This window comes from Phodopus roborovskii, unplaced genomic scaffold (genome assembly GCF_943737965.1).
Source record: "Phodopus roborovskii unplaced genomic scaffold, PHOROB, whole genome shotgun sequence".
Classification (NCBI taxonomy): domain Eukaryota; kingdom Metazoa; phylum Chordata; class Mammalia; order Rodentia; family Cricetidae; genus Phodopus; species Phodopus roborovskii.
This window is the reverse complement of record NW_026126480.1, coordinates 16,437,162-16,458,553: the sequence shown is the minus strand read 5'-3', so window position 1 is coordinate 16,458,553 and position 21,392 is coordinate 16,437,162. Positions and strand designations below refer to the sequence as shown.

The 21,392-nt window shown below is 45.0% G+C and overlaps 2 protein-coding genes across 2 annotated transcripts in view; one reads left to right on the top strand and one right to left on the bottom strand.

The window, feature by feature from the left end:
• Positions 1–20,442, top strand: part of Rrp8 (ribosomal RNA processing 8) — a 46,097-nt gene extending 25,655 nt beyond the window's left edge. The window contains exons 8-9 of the transcript XR_007835015.1: positions 12,360–12,491; positions 20,348–20,442. The gene's annotated coding sequence lies outside the window, so the exon portion shown is untranslated. The remainder of the gene's footprint in view (positions 1–12,359; positions 12,492–20,347) is intronic.
• The window catches only part of Dnhd1 (dynein heavy chain domain 1), a 63,432-nt gene that overhangs the window by 8,110 nt on the left and 33,930 nt on the right, over positions 1–21,392 (bottom strand). The window contains exons 19-32 of the mRNA XM_051192563.1: positions 17,019–17,144; positions 16,615–16,712; positions 13,616–16,505; positions 13,250–13,415; positions 12,893–13,085; positions 12,368–12,656; positions 5,862–7,467; positions 5,470–5,678; positions 5,061–5,265; positions 4,884–4,986; positions 1,933–2,082; positions 1,516–1,698; positions 959–1,390; positions 309–774 (exon numbers count right to left, since the gene is read on the bottom strand). Coding sequence (XP_051048520.1) covers positions 309–774; positions 959–1,390; positions 1,516–1,698; positions 1,933–2,082; positions 4,884–4,986; positions 5,061–5,265; positions 5,470–5,678; positions 5,862–7,467; positions 12,368–12,656; positions 12,893–13,085; positions 13,250–13,415; positions 13,616–16,505; positions 16,615–16,712; positions 17,019–17,144 — 7,116 coding nt within the window. The remainder of the gene's footprint in view (positions 1–308; positions 775–958; positions 1,391–1,515; positions 1,699–1,932; positions 2,083–4,883; positions 4,987–5,060; positions 5,266–5,469; positions 5,679–5,861; positions 7,468–12,367; positions 12,657–12,892; positions 13,086–13,249; positions 13,416–13,615; positions 16,506–16,614; positions 16,713–17,018; positions 17,145–21,392) is intronic.

The following is a 21,392-nucleotide window of genomic DNA, read 5'->3' as shown; positions in this document are numbered from 1 at the left end:
AATATTCCCCAAAATTATAAGCTTTAGTTGTAAGCAAGATTTTCCATGGTGTTGAGTAGAGCGGAGAAGTGGAAGGTCATGGCTTGGCTAGCTATGCAGATTTAGGGCCACTGTAACATGAGCTAAAGCCAATAAGACATAAACAGTAAATGAGAACAAATGTATTAGTATAGTTCAGGCTGGTAAAATATATGTGTTAGCCACAGAAACTCAGTATCTCCACCATGAAAGGGCAGACCATAGGAAGCTGGGAGTGTTAGGGAACTCAGACACCCCAGAAGCATAAGGCCATCATCATCCATGCCTACCTCTGTTCTCTTTGGAAGGTGGCTCCAACAACTTGTCCTGTTTAAGGGGTAGTGGATTCAACCAGATGAGGGCCTGGTTGCTGGGGTCAAGCAGTAGAGGCCAACGGCAACTGCTGAAGTGGATATGGCTTCGCAGCATCAGGCCTAACAAGCGGGCTGACTTCGCTTGGGGCTTCAGGTCTCGATCCCACTGCTGCTGTTCAGATCCACAGCTCAGCAAGGTCAGAATCCTGAAGGGACTACATGTGGGCACCAGAGGGTTCTTTGGTGGCACTCCAACAGATTTCTGCTTCAGTGCCTGGGCTACATCATCTGGCGCCAGTGGTTCCTCAAAGCCCTGACACAGAGACAGCCACTTCTCCAACAGTTCTTGGCGCCGCCGTGGTGGGAAGGGACCCAGATAGACAATGGCAGCTGAGCACAAGAGGGCATCTCCAAACACAGTCTTGCAATGATCCTTCAACTTCTGGTGGGGAGAGGTAACCAAAGCATGAGGTATGTGGAGGGGCAGACAGAAGGTTACCCGAGGGGAACAAGGTGATATGAAGAGGAAAGTATGGAAAGGAAGGTGTGGGAAACCAAGAGGAAACAAGGCATATGGTGGGATGCAAAATGAAATGGGAGAGAGTCATCTGGGAAGGGCTTCTCACCTGGAGCTGTATGGTCCACATGTGCATGGGTGTGAGCAATGCAGTCTTCATGGGCCATTTGTGATACTGTCCACATTGCGCCTGATTGAGGCTCTCCATGACGAGGTTATGAGAGGCTTGGGCTTCTTCTAGCTTCTTAGTCAGAGACAAAATTTGCTCTAGCAGATCATGGGCCTGGAACTGGAATTGGCCTAGGCGGGCCTGCTCCCTAGCCAGTGTTGCCTCCACCTGCCGTAGCAGCAGGCCAGTGGGTAATCCCCGGCGCTGTGCCAGCCCATACCTCAGAACAGCCCGTAACCAGACTGCCAGACTTGCTGCAGGGATGCTTACTGACCTCAAGGCTGTATCACTCATACCTGGAGCTTTCAGCGCTTGATTTAACTTTATCAGCTCTGAGTCAGTCAGCTTCTCCTTGGGGAAGAATACCAGCTCCTGGGACATTGTTAAGGGGAGAAGGGAAGACAAGGGTGCTCTTGACCTTGGCTCAATAGGCTAATCCTGCCCAATTCATCCTTTACATGATTCCTCTCCTTTTTATGGTACCTCATCTTCCCTACCTGATAAAAATCTTCAGTACACAGCAGCTGCTTGGCACTAGCCCAGCCTGTCTCATGGTGGAACAGGTCACACAATGCATCCGTCACCTGGACTACAGCATCTGGTGGGGCTCGATAGCTTCTTATCTCCTCAAAGTCAGCCACCTGTAGCTGGCTCAAAGGACCTAGAAATGCCTTGCCCATCTAAAAATGAAGACAGATGCACGCTGCAGAGATCCTGCCATGTTCTGCTCATTCTTAAGGATGTGTCCAAGAGAAATAATCTCTCTTAAGGTTCCTCCTGAGGATCCATTCCCAAGCCACCCTGTAACTTTGGCCTCCCTGCCAGGAGCTCTACTAGTCACCCCATTCTGTCTTCTGAGCATCCTGTGAGTGGTTGTCCTCTCCCTAGCAGAGAAGGTAGCAGGAAGAGCCTACCTGCTCCAGGAAAGCCTCCTGTTGGGTCTGTAGTGCATCTTGCTGCCTGACCAGATTCTCAATGAGGCTCTCCTGATGTTGACATTCTGCCATCTTCTGCTTGTATAGGAGCTTACTTTGTTCAAGCTGGCTTTGATACATACCGACATTCTGTGAACAGAGGTCCAGACCTTGCAGCTTCATTCCCTAGGCTGTATGAGACCACCCACCCCCTCACACACAGATATCATGAGCATGAATAGGGTGACCCAGTCATATTCCCAGTAGGTCGTAGATTCTGCTCTGGGTGTGTGACTTATACATCTAGTAGTAGAGCCTTAAGTTGGCGGTGGAAGGGGTGCTTTTCCTGCCATCCTGTTGCCATACAATTAACTCCAAAGCTCATGTGTAACTATTGTGCTACATCTCTCTTCCCAACTCCCTAGCAACAGTTGTCAGAGAACACTGTCCCTTCCTCTGGAAGCTTTCTCCTCCCCTGGCCCTCTTCTTTTGCTATCCCTAAATACTTCCTTAATACAAGTTTCCAAGCCCCCATTTTCTTCTCTTCCTCTAATATCATGGTCTTGATAGATTGTACTGTGTGGAGTAGTGTTTTACTATACCATATCATTAGTCTAAAAACCCAGATCTCTCTAAAGCCACATTTCTTCCCCAGCCTTACACCATGCATCCATCTACTTAAGCCTCTCATAGGCCCCTCCAACTCTAAATGTTCGCAAAATGCATTCATTACTCCTTAGCTGTCTTGCAATATTACTCCTCTTTCTGTGTCCTTTTTTTCCAAAGAACTTTGACAGAATATTCTCAGATTACTCACAGAGAAAAATCTTTCTGCTCTTGGCTCCATCTCTTCTATTTCCTCAAACCTAACTCATTTTTATAGATCTTCCCATTATACCCCCTAAATGTTTCTTATCTCCATTCCCAACGTCCATTAACACTCAGAATCTCTTCTGAGCTGCACACTACTTTTCTAGCTGGTGCCTTCATTTCTGCTTATTCTCTTCCTCCCACCACTCATCACACTGCACACTAATTAGTTTTCTTTAACTGAATTTCATTGTTTTTGTGTCTTAACACTCACGTTCTTAACTCTCATCTTTCTAGGCTCATTCTTTTTGTTCCCTGAGCACCATACTCTCCAGACATTTCCTGACTTTGAGTTCCCCTAGTGTGGTCAGTGTTCTCCAGTCTATGTGTCTTCATTCATGGTGATGCTTCAACCCAGGTGTTCTTCCTCTCCACATCCCTTTATACCTGTCCAGATGTTACCTTAAGGAACAGCTTTGTGGTTCTTCATTGTTCTTTGTATTTTAGAGGAATGTTTTGAACATTCACCTCATTCTATATGTTGTGCTACATACTGAGGTCCTGGGCAATACCAATTAATAAATGAACTGATTAAGTATGAGAAAGGAAAAAAAATGGAGGAGACAAGAATGATTCTGGGGATTTGACTTAGATGATTAAGGGAATTGTAGTATCATTTTTGGGGGTGGAAAACACTGGAAGGATGCATTATTAGGAACATTAAGTGAATGATCAAAGGATCTAACCAAATGACCCCTGAGATTATGAATATCTCCTATCTGTATTTGGAGCTTCCTATATTATAGTGTCATATAAGAAATCAAGGAATAGCAGGACTCCTCAATCAAATCAATAATTCATGGTATTAATTATCTTGAGAAAAATGTAGGACCCAAGGCAAGATACTAGAATTTAGGAAATGTAAGAAAGGAGACCCTATTTACTTTGAACTTTCTACCACCCTCACTCCCCTTTTTTTTTTAATTCATCTGAGTCTTGAGGTCGAACCTGGTCATCATAGGAGGACCAGGATAGGAAGAGGGCACCAGCACTATGAGAACTCCAGGGCCACAATTTACACAGAATACTATGGAGATTATGTAACGTGGGGAAAAGCCCTGCTCACCCTGGCATAAAGAGTCTGTTTAGGTGTGAGAAGTTGCAAGGCCCAAAAGCTTACTAGCAAATTGAGCAGATTACCTCATTGAGAATGGGACACTAGTTCACTTCTCAGCAACCAGTACTGAATCTTTTTCAAAGACTTATGTGATAGAAACTAAAACAAAGTGCTATTTCAAAAGCCATTGTTATTAAAAGCAAAACTTCTCACTAATTTGTAAAAATACCTCAAATGGAGCATTTGGCTGTGGAAGGAGTAACAATTCCCACCCCACTAGTTTTAGCAAAATATGAGAGGTTTATTTATTTAAAAATCATTGGCTCTGCAAATAAAAGCAAAAAGATTAGGGTTTGGACTAGAAAGGAACTGCATTTGGGGTAACATTCAGGTGGAAAGAGGAAGGTTGATGAGCAAGTGGAGCAAGTGTTAGAAGAAGTAGAGGGAAGAAAGGAGATGGTTCTGGGAAATACCCAGCAGCAGAGGCTCACTATGTAAATCTAGGACACCAATGTCTAGTATGCCATTTAAATATGATTTTGTGTCCTTGCTGTAGTGTATTGTATATTCCCCATTTTCATTAGTCATCCACATCTTCTCATTGTTCACCATAGCCTTATACATAGGTTTTTTTTTTTTTTTTTTTTTTAAAGAAAGCTACAAAACAAAGTAACGGAGGGGGAAAGCAGATGGCTGTCATGAATCCCACTGAAAAGGATAAGGAATCCAGAGATCTCAGGGGCACACCAACTGCCTGTATTGAGTCAAGGCACTAAAGTTACCCAGGGGCAGACATTTGAGACTTCTGTGTTAGAAAAGTCAATCTAATCTGAGCTATATCATGGGAAACTGTGGGCCCTGGGGTCTAACGGAAGATAGAGCAGGGATTAGAGAGACCCTCCAGGGAAAAGACTACTCTAAAAGAAACAAGAACCAAGATTCACCTAGGTTGGTTCTGCTCTGGTCCCTTTTTTCTCTTGCTTTGACACAACTGTGTAAATCTCACAGTCTTCTCCCTCTTTACCTTGTAGGAGCCTTTTAGCTGCTGTTCCAGGTCAGTTAGGAGGTTAGTTTGGGTGCTGTGCCTCTCAACCAGCAGCCTCAGAGTCTTCAGGGCAGAGTGGATTCTGGAAACACAGTATACAAGTGAGTGGACTCAAGAGAGCAGAAAGAAGTGAACCATAGGAATGGGGATGCTTACCGCCAGGCCCTCATTCTCATCTTCAGGATCATCTGCTGCTGCTGCTGCAGGAACATGTCCAAGAAGTCCAGGAACGTCTTGGGGGTGACAAGTGGCAATGCAGGGCATAAGTGCTGATGGTAGTAGGCAGATGAAAGATGGATGAGAGCCATGATTTTGGCCACATTTGGAATTAAGGCTTTGATGTCTGGGCACTTCAAAGAGCCTGCAATTGATATAGTTTTGGTCTGGATTTGTAGGATTGGAAGGTAATGAGAACGGAAGGAAAGTAGGAGACATCAGCCAGAAAGCAAGGAAAGGGAGAAGAAGAGTGAGATATATCTGATCAAGAGGACGAGAGAACCCACCTGGGCAGTAATCTCACTAGCTGGTTGGGACAAGTGCTAGGAACAAATGAGAAGTGGCTCACCATCATCAAGAGGTAGACTCTGAACATTCTCTAGGTGGTACTGGGCAATCCTGACCAGGGAAGCCTGATCCCAGGGTTCATAGCGGTCAACACTGGCAGTGGCCAGTTGAAGGAGCCTCAGGAGAAGGGTGGAGGGCAGCTGCTTTTGGATTTGGTCATCTCCCATCAAGAAGAGCATGTGCAAGTTGCTACATACTTGCTGGTAGAACCTGTAAGTCAGAGACTCAGCTGTCATCTTCCTGTAGACCTATTTACATGTCCAGACCCCTGTTCCACATGGACCCTTTAGCCCACATCTTCAGAGTTCTTGTAACAACCTAAAGATTTTTCTCTTGCCGTTTTGGCCAGGGAAGAGTAAAACAGAGCTGACACGGATGGGTTCTGGGCCTCACCTGTGCAATATTGTGTCCTTCTTCATGATAAGTTTAATCACGGGGTTGTCCTTGGGGAGATGTTCTTCAATGTTATCCAGGTCTGCCTCTGTGTACTGGTCAGGGAAGCTACCCGAGGTTGCTAGGGCCACCAGTCGTTGAAAGATAGCAATGTTCACATTATCAGGCACCAGAAGGGCCACTGGCTGGTTTAATACTCCAGCACACCAGCTGGCATCCCGGAGACACTGGAAAGTAGCCTCCTCTGACTCAGATGGCAAATGAAAGAGGTGAGCCTGACAAATGCTTGAAGCCAGGCTGATGGCTGTATGGCGCCCAGTACCACGAGTCATGGAGAGCAGTAGGCCATGCTGCCTGGGCCTAGCCAGAACTCGGACCAGGCGGGCCACGTGCTGGGTCATCATATGGCACCGAATAAGGTTGGGGTTCAGTTTCAGCCGAACAGCTGAGGCAGCCAACTGCTTTTCCAGGTTTCCCCACTGTCGTTCTAAGTACATGTTGGGATTCTCAGTGTTAGATCCCAGTGTGAGTTCCAGACTGAACACCAGGTCTGAGGGCTTTTCCTGGGGATAGAGCAACAGCACGGGCAGCAACAAGGGTAAAGTTAAGTCCATCTGGGATGCCATCTGCCACTCATTCTTGGGTATCTCTGACTGGAGCTTATCACCAGAAGCCCTTATATCTTCCTCCTGCTCAGCCATCTGATTTACACTTTCTCTGTTCTCCTTGTTTACTGACTTTATGGGGAATGGTGCTAGACCGCTATCACTGAGGAATGAGACTGTGTTGGTCTGAATGCCGTATGGATCCTCCTCTTCTTCTGACTCACTGTCACTGTTGCTTAAGTCCTCCCACTGGGCTATTTCTCCCTCAGATTCTACTTCAGGCACTTTTTCCTCCTCCACTTCCTCCTCATAGTCCTTGACCAAGGGGTGAGACTCTGGATCACAACAGAAGACATTCTGAGCTACTTCCAGAAGCAGGTTAGCACAATGTGAACGTTCCCTGTCGCTGTCTAGCCGGTCACAAAATGTTCTTTGTGCCTCATGTAACCAAAGACGAGCCATGATGCGCATAGACATCATGATAGTCAGGCGAGTTCCACGCAAGCCAGACACCCGGCGAAGGTGCTCCTGGTGATGGAAAGTATCTACAGAACCTCGTGAGCCTGTTCTGCTAGGCAACAGCTGCAGGCTTCCCAGAATATGGCTCACAGAATGCAGGGAAAAGCGGTAGTGTGGGCGGAGAGGTGAAGGCATGAAGCAGTTACACACAGCCTTCCAGGCCTTCACTGAAGCTCTGACGAGAGCTCTTGCCAGAGTGTTCTCACGCTCCACAGAGGGGAAGCGCTCAAGCCAGGCTTGGATACTAGGCACATGCCTGCTCAAAAGGGTGTCCTGGGTCATGTTGTCCAGGGCCAGCACTGTGAAGAGCCGGAAGAGACGTGGACAGAGTGGACGCTCAGAGTAACCTGGCACTGTAGCAGTGGCAAGGAAGTTGACTGTAGGCTGCAGCGTTTGTAATTCCAAAGAGTTTCGGGCATAGATTGTGCCTTCCATTGCCTGGCGCAGAGTCTCTAGCACTGGCTGGCAGCTCTTCTCTGGGTCTGCAAAAATATTAAGACCAGCACTGAGGACATGTGCAAGCCCACATGAAAGTATCCCAGTATGCTTCCCATCCCTGCCTCCTCTTTTTCCAGCACACAGAGTTCTAAAGGAATTCTGTGTATCTGATGTTCTGGCACTTGGTAACCTCTGAGCAAGTTGCTCTCTCTCCACAACATTCCTAAACAAAGTGATGTCTTTTCTCTCCTCCATGAGATCCTACCTATTCATTGCCTGAAGGAAATGGATATTGTAATATTTGTAATATTTGGAAACTGAGTCAGATCCCAATTAGAAAGTGCAAATCATCTCCACTAGAGAATGCACAGTTATATCACACCTATGCTTTGATCCAGTCATGGCGGTACATACCTATCATCCCAGCACTTGGGAGATAAAGACAGGTGGATCAAGAGTTCAAGGCCACCTTTGGCTACATAGTGGCTTTAGGGTCAACCTGATTGACCTACATGAGAATCTGCCTCCCCCAAAAAATGCCAGCCAGATGACTCAGTGAATATGAGTGCCTAGCCAAGCAAGCCTGACAACTAAAATTCAATCCCTGGAACCCATATAAAACAACCAGGTGTTATTTGTAATCCCAGCACACCTATTGAGAGATGGGAGGTAGGAGAGTTGCAGGGAAGCTGTGAGTAGCCTGGAATATATAACATAGCACTGGAGAAGAGAGATCCTGCTGCTAGAGAAAGTGAGAGGCCCAGTTCCTGAGTATGACCTCTACATACATGCTGTGGTACAAGGTGCACCTGTACATGTACACACACACACACACACACACACACACACACACACACACACACACACAGGAATAAAATTTTAAATGACTTTAAGATGTGATTTCTTAGAGATGCAAGGAGAATGAGGAGGGAAGTAGGAAGAGTTGAGAACAAAGTATAAAGATACATATGTATGAAAATACCATAACGAAACCCATTGATTTATATCCTAATCTGAAAACATAAAGAGAAAAAGTGATTTACACAAAACAAAGTATATGCTTAACTGTATAGCAGAGTTCTGAAAATATGGACACCTCTGTAAACCACCACTTCAGTGCTATTTAGATTTCATCAGCCCCAAGAGCTCCTTCATGCTTCTCTACAGCCTACAGCCACCCCCTTACCACCATGCAGATATAGCTTTCTGAACTGGTTGCTCTTGCTGTCAACCATGCCTCGCTAGAAGTTTGTTTAAATAGAATCGTGTAGCAGCTACTTGATCATATCTGTTTTCTTTCCCTTTGCCTTCATTTGACATTCATATGCTTTTATACATCAGTAATTTGATATATTGTTATACAATATACAATGTAGCATTATGACAATACCACAATTTGATTTGTAGATCCATCAACACATGGAGGTTAGTTCCAGGCTTTGGCTTTTCCAATGTTTATCCATGTACTTTATTTAGGGACATGTTTGATTTTGCCTCAGGCAAGTACAAGAAAACGCTACTGTAATACAATTTATTTCTCCCCACTTCTACTTACATTCAACCCTATTAACAACATCATTGTATTTGTCTTGACTACCAGCTATCTTTTAAGGAAAGTTCAGAAAGAAAATGACAGTTGTTTATATGCAGTCATTATTTTTGATGCTTTTAACTCGTGACTGCACATCTGGTTTCCATAAGTTACCACTGCCACACTGTTGAACAAATGCATTTGACTTTTCTTTTTAAGATTTTATTTACTTTATCTATTTCTGTCTTTGTGTGTATTTGTGTGAACATATGCCATGTATGTGCAGATTCTAGCAGAGGCCAGAAAAAGGCATCAGATTCCCCCGGAGCTGGAGTTACAAGTGGTTGTGAGCTGCCATGTAGGTGCTGGGAATTAACCCAGGTCCTCTGAAAGAGCTACTAATACTCTTAACCACAGAGTCATCTCTCAAGCACCCTTGACTACTTTTTTACATTTATTTATTTTACATGTATGAATGTTTTGCTTGCGTGTATATGTGCACCACATACAAGCCTGGTACTCACGGAGGTGAGAAGAGGGCATCAGACCCTCTGCAGTGGGAGTTAAAGACAGTTGTCAGATGCCATATGGGTGTTAGGAATCAAACTTGAGTCCTCTGGAAAAGCAACAAGTGATCTTAACTGCTGAACTCTTCAGCCCCTTGAATACTGTAATGGTTGCTTTAAAGTATTTGCCTGGTAACTCTAACACATCTGTCATGCCAGGGTCAGTTTCTATTTAACACCTCTTCCCTTCCACCTTCTCCCTCTTCCTTCTGGCAGATCCTCACTGTGTAGCTCAGAATGACCTCCTGATCTTCCTTCCACTCTTCCTGCCTGAGCTTCCTGAAAGCTGCAATACAGGCATGTGCCAACATACCCAGCTCATTGCTTCTTTTTGATAGTGGGTCATATTTTCTTCTTTTTTTTCTTTAATGTGTGCCATTCTTTAAATTTTGTAGGAAATGTTTTGGTGGCTGTCACCCAAAGAAAGCTTTTAACACTAGCAGCTCTAACATTCTTTACTTTCTGTACTGTTTGCAATGTTTTTTGGTCCTCCTATTTTTATTTTCTTAGCTGAAATGTATTATTTATGTATCCATCTATCTTATTAGACCCATCTTTATTCTTTTTATTATGTACTGACACCTTAATTACTATTTAAATTCATCATAATGGACAAAACATAGTTGAAAAGAATGACAGGTTTCGAGCAAAACAGAATTGGATTTTAGTATTAATCCACCAGGATTAATACTTAGCTATTAATATTTAATAGCTAAGGTATTTCAAACAAGCTATAAAATTTGTCAGTTTCCTTTTTGGAAGTTTACTGTGTGTGTGTGTGTGTGTGTGTGTGTGTGTGTGTGTGTGTGTGTGTGTGCACGCGTGCGTGCCTGTCTGCCTCTGTCTCTCTCTATCTCTATCTGTCTGTCTGTCTTTGTCTCTGTGGGTCTGTGTGTGAGTATGGTCACCCCAAGAGGCCAAAAGAGAGAATCAGCTCTCCTAGAGTTGTAGCTATCAGTGGTTGTAAGCTGCCCAGTGAGTTGCTGAGACTGAACTCACGTCCTCTGGAAGAGCAGCAAGAGCTCTTAACCTGTGAGCTACCTCTCCAGCTCCCTAACATTCTCCCCACTCTGAACTTATTCCTTTTTAAAAATCATCATTTTACAAAAATCCCTATCTGTGGCTAGAGAGATGACTCAGTGGTTAAGAGTACTGGCTGCTGGTCTAGAGGACCAAGGTTCTATTTCCAACATTCACATGGTAGCTTACAATAGTCTGTAACTCTAGTTCTAGGGGATCTGATGCCCCTTTCTAGCACTTATGGACACCAGGCATGCACTTAGTACATATACACATGCAGACAGTCACACACAGAAACATAAATACAAAAATCTCCATCTTTCTATACTTTATAAATTTTAAGATAACATAAAGTTGGCCAGTGGTGGCCCACACCTTTAATCCCAGCACTCGGGAAGCAGAGGCAGACAGATCTCTGTGAGTTCAAGGCTAGCCTGGTCTACAGAGCTAGTTCCAGGACAATATAGCCTGTTACAGAGAGAAACCCTGTTTCAAAAATACAAAGCAAAAAACAAAAAGCAAACAAACAAAACAAAAAAATATTAAGCATTTAAGACATAGTATTCAATAAATTTTACCTCTTAGTTTTTAAAAGTGTTAATACACCGGGCTCAAGTTTTCTACATACCATAATAGACCTTAATACCTGCTTCGAAAAGCCACCAAGTACTTTAGCCCACTGACTTCCTTGACTCCCAACAACTTCCATTTAAATTTTAGTTATGCTTATTCTCATGCCACACGTAGAACCTGCCATCTGGAGATAGCATACTTTGAAATTTTATTTCAATATCCTTAACTTTTAGTCAGTCTCCTTTTTCCATTATCTCTTCTTTTAAAAATGCTTATTAAGCACTTAGCTCCTATTTTGTTTACTAAAATGAATGAGACAGAGTCATGTCCTCATGTAGCTCTGAATGTGACAAAAAGACAAATATGTATGCAGTCATACAATTAGATTGTTAACCTGTATACAGCTTAGGATGGATACCTAACCCAGCCTGGGGGCTCAGGCTTCTTGGAGATAAATAGGATTTTGCAAAATAAGCCAAGGAAAGGGAGCAGAGCACAGCATTCCCAGGAGCTATTTGTTGCATCCAATGAGAGTAGAGTGTAGAAGTCAGAGAATATCTGATCACAAAGGGCTTCACAGTAGATCTGTCAATGTTCCAGGTAATCATTGTCTACCTCTAAGAAGTGTGTGCAAAGATTCCCATGGTATTTAGGAGACACAGTTGATAAACACTGGACTAGACATTAGTCAAGGATGAAGAGACTTCAACAAGAATCCTGTCCTGTGGGCCAGTGAGAAGGCTTAGCAGATAATGGCACTTGCGACCAAGCCTGGAGATCTGAATCTGATTCCTGGACCCCACATGGTAGGAGAGGACTCAAGTTTCTCTTCTGATCTTCACACATGTGACAATGGCATGCTCTGCTTCATGCATTTACACACATGCTAATTGTTAAAAAAAAATTAAGAGTTATAGCTTCAGCAGCTGGTTGGCTGGTGGTATCTGTTACTCAGAGACACAGGAGCAATTTGGAAGGGCATGATGAGATTAGGGCTAGATTTGAGGTATTAAAGTAGAGATGTATAGTAGATAGTTGGATAAATAGGTCTATGTTTAAGAGTGATGTCTGATTTGGAGATAAAAATTATCAAAGCAAAGAGATGATGGAAGCTTTGAGAGAGGACATGATTGCTCAGAAAACATGTACAATCAGACAACAACACTAAAAAAATATACTGAGGTTTGATCTGTAGGCAGATATTTGAATCAGTGAACATTACTTTCCCTTCATTTCCTCCTCCCAGCTCCTCACCAGAAGCGGCCAGGTGCAGATCTTCCATCAAGAAAAGGAGTGAGCCTTTGGAGTCCTGGTGATACCCAAGGTATGAGCCGACTTGTGTTTGGCCATGGACCCCTCTGCCCAGCAGGTGGCGAAGGTGGGTAGAACTTAAAGCAGGGTGAATGGGGCTGTGAATGGAAGGGTGATTTGGCTCCACTAGCACCTCCACAAAGGCTGACTTCCCTGTGGCTATCTCTCCAGCAAGCAGCACCGGCTGTCCATTTGATAGAAGCAGGTCCACCACATACAAAAGTCGTTCAGTCTGCAGAGCAGGAGCAGGGCTTACTGTGGCAGTTCCAGATAGGATAGCAATCAAGCCACAAATTAGTTCCAGGGAAATTGTCTTAAAGCTATGAACAGGTTATGTATTCTTGTAATTGTGGAAACACCAAACAGAGTATGTGAACAGGTGGGCCTCAGGAGGCCCTCAAATATGGGCTACCCACTAGCATAGCTCCTTTCGCCTCAACCCAAGCTATTTCCTCACTGTCTTCATACCTGGGAAGTGGGCTGGAAAGTGCTCAGACTTCCTTTGACACAGCTGCTGAGGTAATGGCCAGCAAAGGGGACCAGTGTCCCATCTTCAAGATGTACATGTAGATCAAACACCAAGGCTGAAGGAGGTGGCTCAGGGTAGTTGGACAGGGAACTAATAGAATTCCTCATGAAGTTATCAAAGAGAGGCCAATACCTGCTCAGAGGACACACAGGCAAGAGTCAGATAGTCATAAAAGCTCCATCTATGACATTCATATACTTTATCATATCCCCACTGTAATGTCCCATGGATTCTAATTACCGCAGACCAGTCTACCACAGTTCTTTTCTATAATGTACTTCCCATTCCTGTGGTACCTGGAGGGAAGGTGTGCTCCAAAGCCCCAGATTGTGGCAAAAAGGAAGCTGCTGATAGCCAGCAAATGTCTCCTCTGCTTTTTATTCACACTGTCACTGTCAGACTGGGCCTTGCTCTTTGAAGATTTGAAGCTTTGGGTTGCAAGATCGCTGCCACTAAAATCTTCTGCAGTGGTCACCATGGTCAGAATAGGAATCCATAGAAAAAGACGATAGAAGGGAAAACAGAGGTTGGCTACATAACTTCTCATCACATTTAGTTCCCTGGACCAGCTTCACCAAGGAACCCATGTTTCTGGCTCAGGTGTAACCCAGTTACCCCTAAGATCCCAGCTCCCTCAAGAGCCAAGCTTTCAACCTCCCTACCTTGGACACGTGGCTTCTCCTCTTCATATAAGCGTAGGTGGGGGTCAAATAGAGCACGCAGGATGCGGGTCAGACTGGTGACTTCTGCCACACCTGGGCACACAGTCTGATGTCCATGTACCTGTAGCAGAGAGCTGGCACCTATGCGGGTAAGGAATCGTTGCACAGAAGGCACCAGGACTTCAGCTAGGTGGTTGAGCTCAATGATTGTCTCTTGCTGCAGATGGTATTCATGGGGTAAGGATGCCATCAAGACATTAAGCATGCACTGCCAAGTCTGCTCCCCACAACACCAGACTAGAGCACACCGGCCTACCACTGTAGGAGACATGCCACTTGCTTCTGCCACCTCCATCAAGAAAAAGGTACTGAGGGGCCGTGCTATCTGTTGACCATTAGGGAGACTGAGCTGGGGAGGGTCACTTAAGAGGCAAGTGATGGAGTCTATCCATGTAGAATTAGGGGCCCCATCACATACTATCCATTGCTGAATCCCCGTGAATTCCTCTAACTGCTCTTCTGAGCCCACACTCTTACACGGAGGGGCAGCATGAAGAAGTTTGGGGAAGATGCCATAATGCCAGGAGGGACCCTCTGACCACCCTAGGAATTCTTGGGTGCTGAGCACACTAGGATATAGGTGGGCAATTTCCACAGACTGGAAACCCCGGGTTGAGGTCTGTTCCATGGCTGCCAGCCGATTCTGAATCTTTAGTAAGCTCTTCCAACAAGTACTCTTGCCACTGCCTGCAGGGCCCAGGAGCAGAACACCAGAGGCCCTGCTCAGGGCCTGACTGAGCTGCTCCAGAGACGTCAGTGTGTGAGGGGTGGGAAGCAGGCCTAGCTGCTGGAGTTCTTCCACCACGACTGACCTCATCAGTCTGTGGGTCACAGGCTCTGCCAGCACGTGGCTAGCATTAGGGAAAATCCCACATAGTAGCTCTCTGAGCTTCTGCAGGCGGAGCCCATCAAGGATGCTGAACAGTGGTGAGTGCAATAGGGCATGCAATAGGGCAACCTCCTCAGGGGCAGCTAGGTTGTGGGGCTGCTGGGAATTGTCTCCCTCCTCAGTTGCATTTAGTGTCTGTTTTGTGTCTTCCAGTACCTGCTTGAGCAGTGACAAGCGACAGGGCAAGGTCCCAGACACTAGCTCACGCTCTAGGGAGAATAGTTTGGATAGGCGGATAGCCAGTCGAGAGGCATCCCGCACCCCTGCACTCAGCAGGTTAAGTTCTGCCACTCGTTGCAAGTCAGGCAGTGCAAATGCCACAGGACGAAGCAGCAGATGCAGATTGGCAGGCACATCAGGGCTCAGGGCAGGAAATGTCAGGAAACAGCCATAGCCAAAGCGCATGGACACACGATGCTTCTCAAAGAAACCAGCACCAAGGAATGGGGCCTTAGCAGGGTTTATGGTACTGATGTTTTTGGAAGCTTTCTGGTACAGTGGGGCATAAAGATGGTGTAGTTCATCCAGACGCTGGCCCAGTGCTGAGAGCAAGCTAGGAGGTAGTTGGTGAACGTTCTCCAACAGTAGCCAGGCCCCACTCTGGAGAGCACCATTCAGGTAATTGCTAAGACATCGGAACTCTATCTGGGGCAAGCAGGGCATCATTACCAGCTGGCGGCCCAGGGTCCATGACAAGCTATTCACCATTTCTGTCTTTCCCAAACCATCTCGGCCCAGTAGGGTCCCACAGGCCACCTCCTCCAGGGCCAGTAAGAGAACCAACACTTGCCGCTCATGCACCAGGCTGGGTAGAGGCCCCAGTTTGGGCCCCAGGTACTCATAATTATATATGAAGGACCGGCCGAGCACATCTACCCAGCATGCAGCTGGTGACAGAGAGGGCTCAGTAGATGCAATAGTCTTAAGACACTGCAGTGGGCTTTTGCAGTTCAAATGAGATGAGCCCAGGTGATACTTAAGTTGGCGGACCCAGTGGAAATCTTTCAGATCACTGACAAGGTGTTTCTCCAGGAGCTGTGCTACATCCCGATGAGTTACTGTCATGACCAGCAGGGCACTGAATAGGCTAGTCTGGCGAACAGAAGGCAGAGGTTGCTCACCCTGGGAGTGCCTCTGATCTCGCAGAAATTGTACCAGCACCTCCAGCTTGTGTACATGTATGGAAAATGTGCTCATGGTTCCCCGCTCAAACAGAACTTCCTCCATCTCAGCGCGCCACACTACCTCCTCTGCCACCAGTATACACTGCCATGGAAAAACCTGGACTGCATCTAGCCAGTGCTGGACATATAATTGCATGGGTACCTGTCTTTGTTGAGGCAGTGCCTTCAATGCCTTAACTAGGGATGGGCCTTTAGTAAGGCGGGTGGCCACACAGCTCTGCAGCAAGTTCACTATTACAAAACGCAGACACTTCTCCAGAGAGGCTAGCCACTTAGGAAGATCTGGATGTAGAGAAAGAGGACTCTGAAGCTCCACTTTCTCCCCAAATGCCCCTAGCACAGCAATCGTCTCCACTGGGATCTGTATGCTTGAGCTTGACTCCTGGCCATTCTTACTTTTCTCATCATTTGGGTAGGACCTGAAGTTCACAGCTTTAATGTGAGGAAAACAGCGCTGTGCCCATGGCTGGGCCTCACAGGTCTCTAGAGGGGCAGCAAGCAGGGCCACCAGTTCACTGTCACTGAGGAAGAAAAGGCGGGGGAAGTGGGCACATACCCCATAAAGGACATCCTCCAGAGCCATGATGATGGCCTCCAGCTCCACAGATCCTGCTTTCAGTAGTTGTTGTAGATGCTGACCTTGGAAGTAAGGGCTCCGCTTGGCATTGGGCACTATAAGTGACAGAACCATTGGGTCTGCTACAGAGATTCGCATTAGAGTCCGATATTGATCATCCATGACCTTGAAACGGGCATTCTGTGGTAAGAAAGGATGTAAGTGAGGGGTAATATGATAGCTCCACTCTTCCATCCAGACCCCTGATACCCAGGAGCTCTTGCCCACTTTCTTTAACACCCTTCCCTACCAGCTCAGCACCAGGAAACGGGATCTTCATCTCATGTAGAACTTTATTTAGAAAAATCCACTTCTGCTGGAAAGCCACCCACACCTCCAGTAGGGCACCTATGTAAGCAGTTGGAAAAATACTTGAGGGAGATTCTAAGGTTCTAACACCTTCAAGGGGTCCAGCATACATCTGACCTCTCCAGTGACTCACTAGCCCAACAGAAACATACTGTTCAGCAGAACTCAGGGATTGGATTAGAGGAAGTAAAACATTTACTAGAAATAAAAATTTGGTCATATCAAACCAAGGAGCCTGGAAAGTCCTTACTCTGTCCACATCTTCTATCTAATATCCACCCCCATACCTCTGGGCCAGTCTACATCAGGTTCCATCCATCCACCCAACTAGAGCCCTGTACTCACCTAGGCCATACATGATGGTCACCCACTCTAAAGCTGTTTTATGCAACTCTCCTGACTTTTGGATCGCTAAGATCTTGAACAGTGCCTGGAGACTGTTCTGAATGGCATCTTGCAGGCTGCTGTAGTCTTTGGAAGAAAAAGATGCACTGTCAAATTCAGTTAAGCTGGTACAGTTCTATGTGAGTCAAGGAGAGGGACTGGGGTAGGAAAGAGCATATCTTGATCTCCTAGGGGAGGCAATTGCCTTAATACCCTTTCTTTTTTATTTAAATTAAAAACAATTTTATTTTACATACCAATCCCAGTTCCCTCTCCTTCCAGTGCCCTCACCCTCTCCCCATCCACTCCTCAGAGAGGGTGAGGCTTCCCATGGGGGATCACCAAAGTCTGTCACATCATATGGGGCAGGATGGAGACTCTTCCCCACTGTATCTAGGCTGAGCAAGGTTTCCCTCCATAGGGAATAGGCTCCAAAAGCCTATCTTCAGAAATTGCATCAGCCCATAGAGTTAATATGGTAGAGAACTAAGATCTTAAAGCAGGCACTGTGGGTAGACTCTAAGCCAGCTGATTTCTCCCACCAGATACTGTCATGCTTATCTAGTTCTGTGGACATTCTTTAAGGCATCAGAGCTTCATCCTAGAAAGAGGCCTCATGGCTCCAAGTCCCTACATAGTATGTATGCAGCAAGAATACCCATTCTGGGATGACTAGGATCCTGGTAGAAAAGTTGAGAACAAAATTTCCTCTCATGATCTTAGTTCCTTGGGGCCACTTAAAGAGTTATCCCATAATTTTGTGTGAGACCAGGCCTGGGTACAGCATAGACACTAGAATTAACAACAGAATTGAGAGAGATTGGTTTGGATAGGTGTAGGACTCTGTCCATGTTTGAAAGAAAATACATAGTATCTTCATTTCAGAGTGTCTCAAGAGAAAATGATATTGGAAAAGTTTGGGTCCTCTGTTTTATCCCCTGTTTAAATGACCCCTGAACAGTAGGGAGGCATAAAGACCCATCTGTTTTGCTTATCTAAGGAATGTGGAGCAGACTACAAATCCCTATAGTTACTTACCCAAGAGCTTGGATGCCACTTTTCCTTTATATACCCACACAGACCTCAGATTCTAGAGGCTAAAAGAGGTTGAGTAAAGTCTTAATCTAGTTATGTCTGCCAACATATTTATATTTTAAAAAATTTTCATATGGGATATTTTGAATGTTGAACTATCCTTTTCATATATGTCCTTCTTAATTTTGTTAAGAATATAAAAGGGAGAGTAAATGATTAGTAGTGTCACTAACCCTACAAGAACATGTCTTCCTGGGGTAAGAGTTAAATACATAAGTATTCACCATTTTGGGCTCATTCAGGCAAGTGAAGTCACTAGTTTCACAGTGTATGGCCACCATAAAATATGTCCTTGGTTAATATACCCAAAGCTGAGGCAGAAGCCTAATACACATAAAGGAGAAAACCTGTAGGGAGAAAATGTCAAGCATATAATATTCTGTGTGAATTAGAGGCAGAGGAAAAGCTGGATAGAAAGTAGGCCAAGGACTGTGAACTCAAGTGAAGATTGGAGAAGTCTACTTAGTACCTGAAGTTATACTTAGAAGTAGTGCAAGAACTAAACTTCACAAACAAATCCATAGTTTATACTCCACTAGTTTTTAAAATTACTTTAGTAGCAGAGGAATCTAAGGGTGATACAGGAAAGTAGGCTAGAACAAAGAAGCAAATTGACAAAGTGTGGAACCAGGGTCAAACATGGGCAAAAAGATCAGCATAAAATGTACTCATGTCAAAAGTGGGAAGACAATGTCCTTTGAATTATGGTGTATTAACTATAGATATCTGGTCTTAATATGTTTCAGGCAATACTGAAAATGTCCTAAATAAGAGAGATGTGAACAAGAATTGTATGTAAAAACAGATAGGTAAGATATTCCAGAGCAAATACTGCACATGGATGTGTGATAAGGAAAAAGATTCCTGTTATAACAAAAAGGCATATCCCCCTCTTCTACAACAAATTTGCAATAGCTATACATTTTGCCCAGACAGACTCATAAGTAGCCCAAATGCATGCACTTTCTCATTCTCCATTGCTACCATTCTAGTGTAGGTCATTATTGTTTTCCACTTGAGTTACACCTGTTGTCTTTTAACTGACCTTCCAGTCTCTATTCTTTGCCTCCCAATTGAACTAAAATCTGATCTTATCACTTCCCTACAATAAAACATTCTCCACGATTTAAATATTACTGAATAAATTATTTTGCATTGTCTGACCTCTCTAACTGCACATGCCTGTTTCCTGTTCTGTGAGTTGGAAGATCCTCTAGTGGATGCTCCCCCATTCTATCATAGATATACTGGCTGAATTAATTGGAAATTTGTTGCTAAGGAGGGAGAGATTTATTTGAGTTCATAATCTCAGAGGTTTTACCAATCGTGGCGAGGAGAGTAAACACAACAGTTTACATCATGGTGACCAGGAAGCAAAGAAAAGGGAAAATGGGAAAAGCCAAAGCAAAATATGGCTCTCAAGGATACATCCCCAGTGAACTGTTTCCTCCAATTAGACCTCATCTTCTATTTCTCCCACCCAACAATGCCATGGCACAATGGATTCATCTGTCAAATACAAAAATTCAACAGAACCGCATAAATCTCAAGCTATTATTTAGAATATTCTAGAATATTCTAGCATTTTTGCTCTAGGTTGAATTATATGCCTGATTAAATACAAGTTAAATGAATATGATTTTTGTTATGTCACAATATTAATTATATAATGTAATCTAACAGAGTTGTAACTACTGGAATATGTGTGATAAAAGAGTTGCTGCTTTTATGGAAACCATGGAAGATAAAGGTGAGCTAATAAAAAGTTCTTGTTCTTAGAATAAAATGTTAGCAAATATTTTAGCTAAAATAAAAATCTCAAGTCCTAGCTACCTACCTACTTACCTATCATGATTACATATTTAACTAATTTCTTGGATTCACTGATACCAGTTATGTTGAATAAGAGAATTTCTCCTACCAGCAATGTCCAACACATTTTCTCAGATGCTTTTTGTCATAGTTAGCTTCAGATCTCAACTAGACACATCTGGGAAGAAGGAACTTCAGTTCAGGAATTACCTTCATCTGTGGGCATATTTGTGGATATTTTCTTGACAACTAATTTATGTAGGAGGGCCCAGCCCATTGTAAGCAGACCCATACCTAGGCAGGTGGGCCTCAGCTATATAAGAGAAGTAACTGAGTAAGCCAACAAGCCAGTAACAATAATTCCTCTGTGATCTTTGTTTCAGTTCCTGTCTCCAGATATCTGCCTTGAATTCCAGCCTTGGCTTCCCACAATGATGGCCTGTTACCTATAAGCCAAATAAACCCTTTCTTTTCCTAAGTTGTAAAAGTTCTGTTTCCTGTGTGGAATGTTTTTATCACCTTACAAGTCTGACAAACTTCTTCAAACATTAGGCTGGGGCCACTGCCTAAAGAAGTATTTTTCTTAATAACCCTGGTTATGGACCCCCATCCCTGGGCCTCTCTCTGCTAGAGGCCTCAACTGGAGAGTGCCAGGCCCCAGCTAGATTCACCTATCTGTGTGGGAACATCCTGAGTCCCTGCCTGATGGATCTTTGACCCCATTGCTGGGCCTCTGCTAGAGGTGAGTCTGGGACCAATTAGGGTTGAATCCCCACATACCCTTCCCTGGAAACTCCCTGGATTGGCCCCTAATCTCGCTTCCTGTCCTGTCTCGCTGTGTCCTGTCCCCAGCGACAGTGCTCCTGGTGCTCTGATATACCCCTTCCCCCCCCCCCCAAGAGCCTGCCCTCTCCTTCTCCTGTACCCTACCCTGCCCACTGTCCCACCTCTCTGGTTGAGCACTGGGACAGAGGGTGGAGCCAACAATCCTGCCACCTTCGGGGAACTTCCTGGAGCTGTTCTGCACACACTATTCCTGCCTATCCACGTGGGACCACCTGGAATCCCCACCTGCCTGGTCTCTGACTCCCACCACTTGTCCTCTGCTGGAGTTCAGGGTCTCTCCCAGAGATCCACCTATCCCTGCAGGACCATCATGAGTCCCTGCCTGCTGGATCTTTGACCCCCACTGCTGGGCCCCTGCCTGAGGAGAGACCTCCTAAAGTGCTTGAACCACCCAGAGCTACAGACATCGAACCTCTGACCCACCTAAGCCCACTGGGGGAGTACCATAGAGAGAGAGAGACCCCGCCTGCACCTACCGGAAGAAGCGATGGGAAGATGGCAATACAAGAAAACACCTAACAATAGAAAGATAAGCATGACACCACCAGAATACAATCTAGGGACTCTATACCAACTAGACCT